Source organism: Lepidochelys kempii, chromosome 1 (assembly GCF_965140285.1).
Source record: "Lepidochelys kempii isolate rLepKem1 chromosome 1, rLepKem1.hap1, whole genome shotgun sequence".
Taxonomy (NCBI): Eukaryota; Metazoa; Chordata; order Testudines; family Cheloniidae; genus Lepidochelys; species Lepidochelys kempii.
The window spans coordinates 115,572,782-115,585,334 of NC_136380.1; the positions used below are offsets into that span (position 1 = coordinate 115,572,782).

The following is a 12,553-nucleotide window of genomic DNA, read 5'->3' on the forward strand; positions in this document are numbered from 1 at the left end:
CTGGTCCCAGGACAGACTGGAAATCACTTTAGTCCTCTTAAGAATGCTGATGTTAGATATGAAAGGGTAACAGAGACATAAGGAGGAGCTAGGTGAGCTGTACATAGGTCCATTGAAAGTGTTTTTCAATGGAAAATTGTGTTTTCAACAAAACAAAAACGTTTTTTCAAAAGTGTCTGCTTTCTACACAGAAGATTTTTACTTTGTGTCAAAACACCAAATAACTGAAAACAATATTTTTGCTGAAAGTAAACAAATTTTGATTTGGAAATGCTGTGTTTTCTTATGGGACTTGTAGTTCAGGTGCAGTATGCCTTCATGTTATTCTATGGGTTAGGTTCCCAAGTTGGACTGCCTCTTCCATGATGCACTATAGCAGCTCAATAAGAGGGGAGACACTGGAGGTGCATCATGAAAGATGTAGTCTACAGAGATCCTGGCCCATAAAGGAAAAAAGGCACGAGACAGATGAACTAGAACTCCCATGAAGCACCACACTGGCATTTCCAAATTGAAATTTTTGGTTTGCAGTTGACAGTTTTCAGCCCCAAATATGGTTTTTTTTCTGCTGAAAACTCAAAAACTTTACATATGAATTTCAATTAAATCATTTTTTCTCCTGTTTTTGTCAAAGTTTCCAACACAATTCTTTTCCCAACCAGCTCTAGCTTTATAATTGTTTGCACTTTAATCATTACATCCTGAAACATCACTATATTTATAACAGCAAGAATCACTGGTACCATTTGCCTACTTATCCAGCCTTTTTATCTACAGCTATAGGCACTTAACAGTTCAATTAAGGAAAAGTCATAATTACCAAACAGCAGTGAAAGACATTCCAGAAATGAGGAACCAAATTCTGAAAAAGCACAGTAAAACCCTTTCAAGATTTACAGTATTGTACTTAATCCAATTCAGAATGCTTTTTTAGTCAATCTACAAGAGTCACGTATCTGGTGTATTTTGCAAATGAAAGCAAAGAATTTAGTGATGAAAAGATTAAATATGTGCACATTACCTGATTTCCAAATACACCTCCCTAAAAACACAACCTAACTTCTTAAAAATATAAGCATTTATACTTTTCTTTATGTGGCTAATGCATTCTTGTGAGGAACTGATGGGCAGATATAGATAATGGCTGAAATATTCTGATATTCAATTCCATGCTTCCACTTGGACTTGTTTTGAGAATAGAAGAGTTAGAAAATGCTCTTAAGTTAATGAAAAAAATCAAGCGCTACCACTATGAACATGTGGCATCTGAATGAAAAGAAAAAAATGTTTCTTGCTTTATTTAACCTTCACAGATGAGAGTGAAATCTTTACTGACTACATCAAATATTTTTTTCTGAAACATTCAACACTACCCCTCAATATGAGAACTACAAAATCCCCCAGAGCATTAATTTTTCTAAGACAAATTAGTTTTTAACACCCTAACTTAAAAGTCACCGGTTCTATCAGACCCCAGCAAAAGTACCATCAGACTTACCCAATGTGTCTTTTAGATTTTTAACCAGGGAGCCTTTCTTCAAGCTGTTCTTTCGCTCCACGTAATTTGATGGCACATATCCCGTTTTGTTGGCAGCGTTTCTTACCCTCCACCATGTTTTGGAATCATCCAGCAGCCAAAGACGCTCATTCTTCTTGATGTCAAGTTCTTGGTCCTGTTGTGCGGTGTAATCCCACTTTGCTATAACAATAACTTCTTCTGTCATCTTTCATGGAGTCCCTCTGACACAAAACAGTGGAAAAGTTCATTAACACACTATACTTGTATCCCCCTCCATTATTTCAACATGAAATCATGTCATATTACACTCCTTTAGGAAAAAACAGGCATATACAGAAGAAAATGAAAAAAATCACCCCTTTTTGGTTTGCCAAACAATACAATAATCAAACTGACCTTTCTTAAAACTAATATCTTTATTTTATTTTCTCACTAAATTAGGATGTCCTGGGAATAAATTCTAGTCATTGCATGTGTTTAACTTTCTTCTTCTGGAATATTATATAATGTTATTAGACTATAAGAATAGCCACAAAAGTTTCTAAACTTAACATATATAACACATTTAGTCTCTATACACACAATTATAAAATTGTTTCTACATTCTTTAAGATCCTGTTCTTAATGAGAAAACTAGTAGTACAGTCCAAAAAAGATTTTTCCTTTCCATCCTCATTATCACACTTCCTACATTACATCATTCTATAATGACCTTCATTCTAACATGTTCCATACACACATACAAAATACTTAGGTTTAAAAAGAAGAGTGTGGGCTTTTTTTTAAAAAAAGAGGAAGATGTGACATTTTGGGCTAATTAATTACATAATGAATTTGTACTTCAGCAGTGAAAATAGTTACGTTCTTCTAGTCTGTATCATTTTAAATACTTTACTGCTTTTTGAGCCCTTGTTCAATGACCCGGATAAGGGATAGAATATAGCTATGCCATCTTAGAAGCCCTTCTTCCTTTTTGTTCCCTGGAGTGGCATGGCAGGAAGTGTCAGAGGAGAGAGTCAGCAAGTAGGGGGAACACACAGCTCAGGCGCATCTTGCCCCCCACCACTCTCTGTCCACTTATTCATGAGGTTTGACAAGACTGGGTGAGTAGCTCCTTCTGTCCACGTATGACTGGAGCTGTAATCTGAATAGCTGTTACTCAATTGAGCAGGGGAAGCCTTACTCCCCTTTACTCACATAATGGCTGAGTAAGGTCTAGGAACAATTTAGCCCTATAAAAAGCAAGGAGCTTTCTTTAAAAAAATAATTAAAAAAAGCCTACAAAGCATAAGTTTCAAGAGATAATAAGTACAGTAACATTTAAAATGACTAATAAGAGTCTGACTTATTTCATCCTCTCAACAACTCCTTGGTGATCTTTGACTGAAAAGTAACTTATGAGATTTCTATATTAAACAGCATCAGCTTTTTGATCTTTCAGGGTTAGTACAGTAGCTGTTTTTGAAAGCTTAAAGTCAAATGTGCGGACATCACAAATGTGTTACAATCTGGTAGAAATAGTTTTTAAAATACATTTCAATTCTAAACTCCAAGCACATTTTCTTTATATTATTTGCCTTTAGTACCTTGTTTTTACCAGTATACTATTACAATTGCAACGTGTTACAAACTATTTTAAGAGCTCTTATGTGGCTGTAAGGTAATAAAAGCAATTATTTTGGTGTTTTCTACTCAGCAAATTAAAGTATTTGAATTGAGGCTAATTTTGAAAAGTGATTGCAAAAATACTATTTTGGGGGTTTCATGTTAATGGTGGTCTTCATTTCCAGATCCAACTTGTGCAGTACCTACCTACAGTACAAGCTGTGCAAACTCAGAGCTGTTGTGACAAAATGAAGGGAAAGTATGAAAAGACAAATATATCTTTAAAAATCAAATAACTTAGAGACCACAAACACTAAGATGTCCTAAAGATGACTATATGATTATAGCATGATTCCATTACAGAACTGAGTTATGGTGGTCTGGGTATTGGATACTGCTGATCCATTCTTCCAACTAAAAAAGACAAAGCAAGCTGACTCTCACCTGAAAACAATGGACAGGACAAATATTTGTAGCTAACATAGAAGTCATGGCATGAATTTTTTTCTGAAATACTGAAAGAGTTCAGAGGTTTGTCTACATCCTCATTTTTCAGGACAGGAGCACAGGACACGGAGTAGCATGCAGCAGCTAGAATCATAGAATATTAGGGTTGGAAGAGACCTCAGGAGGTCATCTAGTTCAATCTCCTGCTCAACCCCAAATAAATCATCCCAGTCAGGGCTTTGTCAAGCTGGGCCTTAAAAACCTCTAAGAATGGAGATTCCACCACCTTCCTAGGTAACCCATTCCAGTGCTTCAACACTCTCCTAGTGAAATAGTATTTCTGAATATCCAACCTAGAACTCCCCCACTGCAACTTGAGACCATTGCTTCTTGTTCTGTCATCTGCCACCACGGAGAACAGCCAAGCCCCATCCTCTTTGGAACCCCCCTTCAGGTAAGTGAAGGCTGCTATCAAATCTCCCCCACTCCAATCTTCTCTTCTGCAGACTAAATAACCCCAGTTCCCTAAGCCTCTCCTCGTAAGTCATGTGCCCCAGCCCCCTAATAATTTTTGTTGCCCTCCGCTGGACTCTCTCCAATTTGTCCACATCCCTTCTGTAGTGGGGGGACTAAAACTGGATGCTATACTCCAGAGGTGCCTCACCAGTGCCGAATAGAGGGGAATAATCACTTCCCTCCATCTGCTGGCAATGCTCCTACTAATGCAGCCCAATATGCCGTTAGCCTTCTCGGCAACGAGGGCAGACTGCTCACTCACATCCAGCTTCTCGTCCACTGTAATCCCCAGCTAGAGATGAGATGGTTTGAACATGAGTCTATATAATTATTTTTAATGAATTTAAGAAAGGGTTTTGAAACTTTAAACAATTAGTTACAGACAATAAGTGGTGTCTTTACAATTCACAATAGCTGCAGCCTGTTGGAGGAAGAATAAGGAATAGGTGGTATTAAGATCCTTTGAAAACTGAATTTTTAAAATCATTTTACCCCTCTGATAATGACATAGTACATTTTTGAGCTTTTGAACCAAGTTCCTGATAAACTGACATCTCTGCCTTCAGTTCATATAAAATGGACAAACACTTCACAGATCAATAACATGATGGAGCCATAGGGAGATTGTAGTTGATCCCATTCCAGTTGTTGGTGCTGTCAATACAATCTCTCTCCAGTTTAGATTGGTTTATTTTATTTTCAGCGATTGTGAACTAGGACAGCCAATTCTCACTACTCCAGTGGATATGCAAAACATAAAGAAAGTTACTAAAACGCTACTAGTGAGGTTAATTGACGTTATGGTTGTGCAGAAGAGCAGCAATTACGAGGTTTGGGGGTTTGGTAGAGGTTAGCTTACACCTAAAGGAAGGTTAAAATCGAATTAGTCACCTACCTGAAAGATTATAAGTCTTTTACATAAACAAAAAATGTTAAGACAAAGATTCTCTTTACTGAGATCTGCCACATTTGACATCAGGTGTCAAGAACAGCAGCCTTGCGCTCTCACTGATATAGAAGAGGCAGCTGTGTGAACCTTGCTTTTTTGTATAAGGGTTGCCTTAAGAAACAGTGGTCTACCATATTTAATGCTAGGGAGTAGATTCCTGGATCTAGGTGAGCACTGGTGAACACAGGACACGGAGGGCCTAGAAGAGGGCAGCTAAATTTTTTATTCCTCTCTTTGTGGGGATGACCAGAGGGCTGAACTGGCTCACTGCATAATTTAGAGCAGCCGAAGTACTGATCTAGATTCTCTTTAGCTACAAAGATTCCCTCTTGCCACCTGGCCACACCCAGGAATGTACCTTATGTCCAGGGGAAGAGCAAATGTAAAGATGACACTGACAACTCTAAAACATTACCAAGGGATTCCTCTAAATCAGGGAGTTCCCAGCAGCCTTGTTAGGGCAGTTTTGATCTTTTTGTGCTATCAGAACAGTGAAAGAGGAAGGGAACCATGGTCCAGGATCTGGCATTAGATGTTAAAAAAGGTAGCTGTCCTAATGTAGAATTGGCCAAAATGTCAAGTCATGTTCAGAATGAGACCATTGCACTATATGGCTTTATAAAGATGCAGAGAAGGCAAGCCTACAACCACTATAATGACTTGCCCACATAGGACATGATTCAACAAGGTATTTAAGCTTGTACCTAACTTTGAGTATGTGAGTTGTCCCACTGAAGTCAATGGAACTACTCATGCACTTGAAGTTAAGCATGTGCTTAAAAATCTTGTTGAAATGGATTTACGTAAGTGAAAAAGAAGAGGGAGGGAAAAGGAATACAGCACAGAAAGATATAAAACTGCACTACTGGGGGGCACAAAAAAGTGGAAAATTAGTTTTAGAAGAAAGAGGAGCTGCACTTTTCAGAAAGGGTCAAAGAGGACACAAGTGGCACTTCTACATTCATAAGTTTAATTATTACAAACGTTTGATAGACTGGGATGAGGAACTAAAGTTAATTACAGTAACATCCGTAGTCTATGTCACTAAACGGGGAATAAGGAAATCTGGATTCTCTTAGGGCTGATCTACACTAGAAAATTAGAGCGACCCAAAAAATCCACATCTCTGAGCAACGTAGTAAAGACAAGCTAAGTCCCAGTGTAGAAAGTGCTCTTGGGGAGGTGGATTACATATGCTGATGGGAGAATCGTTCCCATCGGCATAGATAGTTTCTACATGGAAGTGAAACAGTGGCGCAGCTGCAGTGCTGCAACTGTGTTGCTGTAGAATTTCTAGCCTAGATAAACTCTTAATCTCGGCAACACACTATATTTAAGCAAGTCAGTCTCTCTGGGTGAAATCTTGTCCCCACTGAAAACAACAAGATTTTTGCCAATGACTTCAGTAGAGCCAGGTTTTTAGTGTTTGTCTTGATATTCCAATTTGTACCTCACAAGGGAGCTGAGAGAGGGAGGTTATTTACCAGTAACTGGGCAGCGGGGAAGGAGGGGAGGGACACACGTGGTGAGCAACGGCAGGGGGCTGAGTGAGGAGGAGGGGAGGAAGGAGTGGAGGGACACATGTAGCGAGTGACGGGCAGGGGCGCTGAGTGGGGAGGAGGGGAAAAGGAGAAGAGGGACGCACAAGGCAAGCGGTGGCAGGGGGGCCAAGCGAGGAGGAGAGAGGAAGGGGAGATGGGGCATATGCAACGAATGGTGGGGGGGTGGGGCGAGTGGGTGTGGAGTGTGAGCAGGACCATGGGCAGAAGAGGCAGGATGGGGAGCTAGCCGTCTTGAGGGGAAGCTTCACCCTCTGCCCATGGGAGGAGATGACTGCCAGAGGCGTGACCACATGGAACTTTGGTTTGTGGATATACCGACTGAGGTGTGTGAGGTCTAGAATTGGCTTCCATCCTCCCTTCTTCTTGGTAACCAAGAAGTAAATAGAGTACACTCTGTGCCCTGTAGATGCATGGGGATTGGCTTCACCGCCCTGCTCGGTATAAGGGAATCCACCTCCAGAACAATGGTACTGTCGTGGGAGTGGTTCCCAGAGTAGAATCTGGGTAAGGAATATTTTAGAGGCAGTGCCATAAATTCAATGGTGTAGCCACGTCAAAAACATTGAGGATCCACTTGTCTGTTGTGATCGAGTGCCAGGTTGGCAAGGAGAGTTGGAGGAGGCCCCCCATCTGGGACAGTGAATTGAGGTGTTGGGTTGTGAAGTGGTTGATGGCTCTCTAGTGGTGGTCAGAAATACAGTTTATGAGCCGACTGAGGCTGATGTGTGGAGGGTTGCAGTGGAGTGATAGGTGAGTGGGCTCTGTGGGTTTTATCCTGTTTCTGTAGGGGCTCATAGGTGTGCTTCTGGTAGAATTGAGAGGTTCTGTAACAACGTGTGGAAGATGGACGATAATACTTGCGTTTTGGTGCCAACGTAAAATATACCTAAGGTCCATAACGTGTCCCTGGTGTCCTTTAGTGAGTGCAGAGACTCGTCCGTCTTTTGACTGAAAAGGTGTGATTTATTGAAGGGAAGATCTTCAGTTGCGTTTTGAACTTCCCTGGGGAAACCTGAGGAGTGCAGCCAAGATTCCCTCTTCATGATGATTCCAGTGGCCAAAGTATGCAAGGATGTACCTGTAGCATCAACTGCTTCCTGCAGTATAGACCTTGCAAGTAATTTGCCTTCCTTTAGAGCAGCCAGATTTCAGTATGATCTTGTTTAGGCCGCTTGTCAAGGAACTTGGGCATCTGCTCATAATGTAAGAAATCGTATTTGGCAATTGAGGCCAAATAGTTCAAGATCTGGAATTGCAGTCCAGCTGAAGAGAAGATTTTTTGGCCCATAAGGTCCAATCTATTATCAGGTGGAGTAGAGAGTGGATGCTGCTGTTCCCCTTGCTCCGTAGCAGCCTGAAGAACTAGGGAGTTAGGCAAGAGTAGGAGAATAGGAATTCAGACTGCTTAGTTTGGACATAATACCATTTCTCCACCCCTTTTGAGGTGGGAGCACATGTGGCAGGGGTGTGCCACACTGTTCGTGTCAGTTGGAAATGTCCTCGTTGGCTACTCTAGTTGCTACCGATGAATGTAAAATGTCTAATATGTGGCACTATTTATCCTGCACCTCCTCTAGTGGTATTTCTAGAGTGTGGGCTATTCTACGCAGCAGCTCCTGAAATTGGTGATAATTGTCTTTTAGCGAGCAAGGTGTTGACACCTTGGGGTTGTTCAGGGACAATGATCAGGATCCTTCCAGCTCTGAGGATACCAACGGGTATAGGCTGATCGGGGCATCATCCAATCCTAGTTCTGAGTGTGTTCTCAGTAAGAGGCAGAGTATTGGCACTGGGGATTCCCCCTGTACTGAACAGGATGGTACTGATGGTGAATATTGGGCCCATGAGTTCCAATATGGCCAACCCTGGCTGATCCTGCTGTTGTACTTGTGGTGCCAAGGAGCCAGATACTAATGTCCTCATTTGTGAGAAGAGAGGGTATTGTCACGGTGTCGGCTGGACTTTATGATGGCTTTGCCTCCGGAGAGGGGGTAGCAGCTTAAATGGAGTGACCGATTCCCTCTGCTTCTGAGAAGGAATCAGAGTCCAACAACTCTGGCTGTGTGGACGGAGAGGGTGGTACTGTATGGACACGTCCCGCTGGCAGCAAATCCGGTGCCGGGGACTGAGATTTCAGTGTAGGATGTGGTACCTGTGCCTGTGGAGACTGTCCCAGTTGCAGCACAAACCGCTCGAGCGGTTCTGCATTAGTGCTGAGTCCACTTTGAGTCCAGGTGACTGAAATTGCAGCTGCTGCTGCAGTCAGTAAAGTCACTTGCATCGGTACCCACAGTGCCCCAGACACCGACTGTGTTGGCTGCAAGTGTTGTGGGTCTGAACTGTGGACCAATGCATCTGGAAAACATCGAGATTTCTTATCGCCTTTGTGAGCCCTTGAAATGCCCTTCTTGGTCAGTAGTCCTCTCTTGGGCATGGAGCAAGACGTATTGCCATACTTCCATGCATGCTTCTGTGGCTCATGGCTAGGCCCCAATGTGGGATCCGTAGCACTGGTACCAGCAGAGTTGGACTGTGTCTCCACAGTAGGAGGTGCACTCTTGGATTATTCTGGTTGGTGTACGGGGGGGATCCCCCAGCCAGAGTCCAACTGTGGCCCCTCAGTGACCTCCAGGAAGTGCTTTTTTAAACGGAAGACTCTGCCTTCCCATGTATGGGCTGGGAAGGAGAGGCAGAATGTGCACCTGGAAGTAGGGTAGGCTTCCCCCAAACAGAAGAGACAGTGTTGGGGCTCGTCGTTGAGGAAGAACAAGCAAGGACAGGAAGAGCAGATCTTGAATTCTGGCCTCTTCTACATACTCCAGTACCCAGACCAGGGTTCTGTGGGGAGGGAGAGAAGAAAAACGCCAAAGTGGCATCTGTTTGCAAATTTAAAAAAAAAAGAAAAGAAAGTGTTTAAAATAAAACAAGAAAGTGCTTAGTAGAAGGGGAACTATAGGAGCAATGTCCCCAGTCCAGAGAACCTGTAGAACTTTCAGAAACAAGAAATCCCACAAATTCTTTCAGAAACAGCATAAGACTTAAAAATACTGAGCTAAGTGAGAAATACAATGATTTTCAGCAAAATGTGTCACCAAGGACGAAAAGATAGCTGGAGCTCCAACTCGGACTATGCATGCAGTGAGAAGGAACTGGAGACGTGATCGGTCCGCCCTGCCATTTATCACCTCAGGCGAAACCATGAGGTAGTGCAAGGGCGCCTGCGCAGACTGATGGACACTACTTTCAAAAGCTCCGGCTTCGAGCAGATGCACATTACCCTCAGTGGAATACAACAGGGACCATCACTCGAAGAAGGAGGTAATTCTATTAATGTATGTGAGGTTTTCACATACTGAGAGGTGCTATATAACAGACTATAAATGAAAGAACTAAGTTGGGGAGGTTGCATCTGGGGGAGAACCCAACCAGCAAAGTTTCAAGGGAATTAAACATCCATCCAAAGCATCAGTGTCCTTTGAAAATCTGCTATGTATATTATATATTTTTAAACAATCCAGTCAAGTGCAAAAGAGTCCAACAGCAATGTTAATGAGACTCCCTCACACCAGGAAAATCTTTGGCTGGGACCTAAGTTCCCTGTAAACTGCATGGCCACGCTCAGGGAGCCCAACTGGCCAGGGGAGGGGCCCCAATCCTGCAGGCCCAGTCCCGGAACTGCCACAGTGTCACACATCCCCGCCATATTGGTGCACATAAAATTCATTCTGCACACGTGTGGGAAAAATTAGAGGGAACACTGGCTGTGACAACTGCTTTCTGGCCTCTTTATACTGCCAGAGCAACACAAAGGGGCTGGATCAAAGTAAAGAATCTGGCCCCTGATCACCTTATGGCTGGTTGATGTACCGGGGGTGGGGGTGTCAAATGAACTCACTTTCTAGAAGACTTCAATGAATCACATGTTTGGAAATGCTTATTTAACTAAAAAAATTACTGCAAACACAGCTGTCAATTTATGCACGGAATTTAGCCGTTTCTCACCATGTGAATATTAAGGATGCTTTACTTTGCAATATGGGTTCAGCTTTGTTTTTAGCTTTATTAGTGCAACAGATGGGTGGTTATTTGTTTTTCTTACATATGTTACTCCAACTAGAGTTTCCATAAAATATTCCCTATGTTCACAGACATTCTGCATACTAGCTATGACAGAGATCAGGCTGCCCCAGTCTCTACTCCCTCCCCCCAGACGGCTGGCTTTCCCTAGAATGCTATATTCTAAGCTAATTTTTATTGTATTTGCCACAACTTCATAACTTGCTATTACACTTCATTAAGCCATAGACTACTTGTAGTCTACGAAGTACATATTTTAAAAAAAAAAAAAAATCTTGCTCACCAGGGAGGGATTTTTGGAGCTCACTCGTCTCTAGTTGTAGCTTTTGTAAATAAGTTAAACATTTTAGCAGTTTTAAAAATAAAGCATTTTAATGGCTCTACTAAGCCTCACCTACATCTCATCTATGACAATATTGGAAATATGTTTACCACACTCCTACATTTCAATCAAACTGGAAGTTCGAAGATAGAATCCTTGCAACTGGGTTAAAGACCTGAGTTCGAGTCAGTTATTGAACACAGTCAGATTCTAACTATCATACAATTTTTAGCAGAGTTTTAAGGGGGTTCTGACTCAGTTATAATAGCAGTGTAGACAGGAGCTTAGAATCAGTGTTGTAAAGGAAAGATAGATTACTTGCTGGGAATGGAGGTTATTCAAATATATTTCCTCTACAAACCCATACTATTTGACATGCAATGTGTGTTTCTGGATATTAACCAGCAGCTGAAGTAGAAATGAATGAGAGAATGAGGACTGCCTGACTAAAGAAAGACTAATCTCATCATCAAACTGAGATGGTAATACTGAAAAGTTGCTCCAAATTGCCACTTTGCAAATTTCACCAATGGAATTATTGAGACAAGCTGTGAAAACTTTCAACTCTCTGGTCTTGGGAGAAAGACTGAAGTTGACTAGGCTAAAGAGGGTAGTAAAAACATGGAGTAGGGGTGATCTTTGGAGACCTGCTGAGAAAAAAGTAAGCTTGATTTTTTTCTTTTCACAACTATAAAACTAGGGATGCGTCCTCATTTGGTAAGAATTGACTGAAAAATGGTTTACATTACTGTTTGAAGTTTTGTTAATCTTCTTGGGACACATAAAAGAAACTATTACTAAAAAGTGAAGGATTCAACTAGCAAAAAACATTGTCTGTTTTGTAAACTGGATAAATTTCAAGACACCTTGGTCTTAATTTCCCAATTAACACCATACGTACAGTACTTAACTGATATGGAGGCTCTTACGTGTTACAAAAATATACATATACATTCAGTGAATGTGTTACTGCAGTTATTTATAGTTATGCTTGGAAAATAAAATCTGACATTTGAGAGCAATTAGGACTATGCTGATTAGGGCAGCATTTCTCAAACAATCTGAGCACGCCACTCCAGAAAACTGAAACCAATCATGCCCCCTAATACTCCACCATGTGTTGTTAAAGGCCTACTTATCTCAATATATACATGTCCGGTGCCCACTCAGTTACTCCTTCATGACCCACAGCACGTGGGTGAAACTTCATGCCTTGGGCAAATGCTACATGGCAAAATCATTCTCTCCACAACACTCTGTCATATTAAGCAGTTGTGCTCATGGTGCAGTCTTATTCCCATTAGGAAGAGTATCTAAAGAGCTGATTTATTACCTGAATCTAACTCTCTCAAGTATTGAACCACACACACACAAAGGGAAATTCAGCCAGTGTATATTTACAGTTTTTGACATAAAATAAGGAAAAAATTGGTGTACCTCTTCAGATGATTCTGAGTTTGTCTCAGTTTTAGGGTTCACTTGAATACAAAACACAAAGGGTGAAACCCCACATAAACAGAAACTTGAAGAATTCATACAAAAACTTGTTAAAGAAT

The 12,553-nt window shown here is 41.5% G+C and overlaps 1 protein-coding gene across 8 annotated transcripts in view; it reads right to left on the bottom strand.

The window, feature by feature from the left end:
• The window catches only part of NCK2 (NCK adaptor protein 2), a 162,889-nt gene that overhangs the window by 57,702 nt on the left and 92,634 nt on the right, over nucleotides 1-12,553 (bottom strand). For all 8 annotated transcript variants that reach the window (XM_073351333.2, XM_073351353.2, XM_073351343.2 and 5 more), the window contains one exon: nucleotides 1,499-1,740. In XM_073351333.2, the coding sequence (XP_073207434.1) occupies nucleotides 1,499-1,724 (226 nt within the window). In that variant the 5' untranslated portion in view covers nucleotides 1,725-1,740. The remainder of the gene's footprint in view (nucleotides 1-1,498; nucleotides 1,741-12,553) is intronic.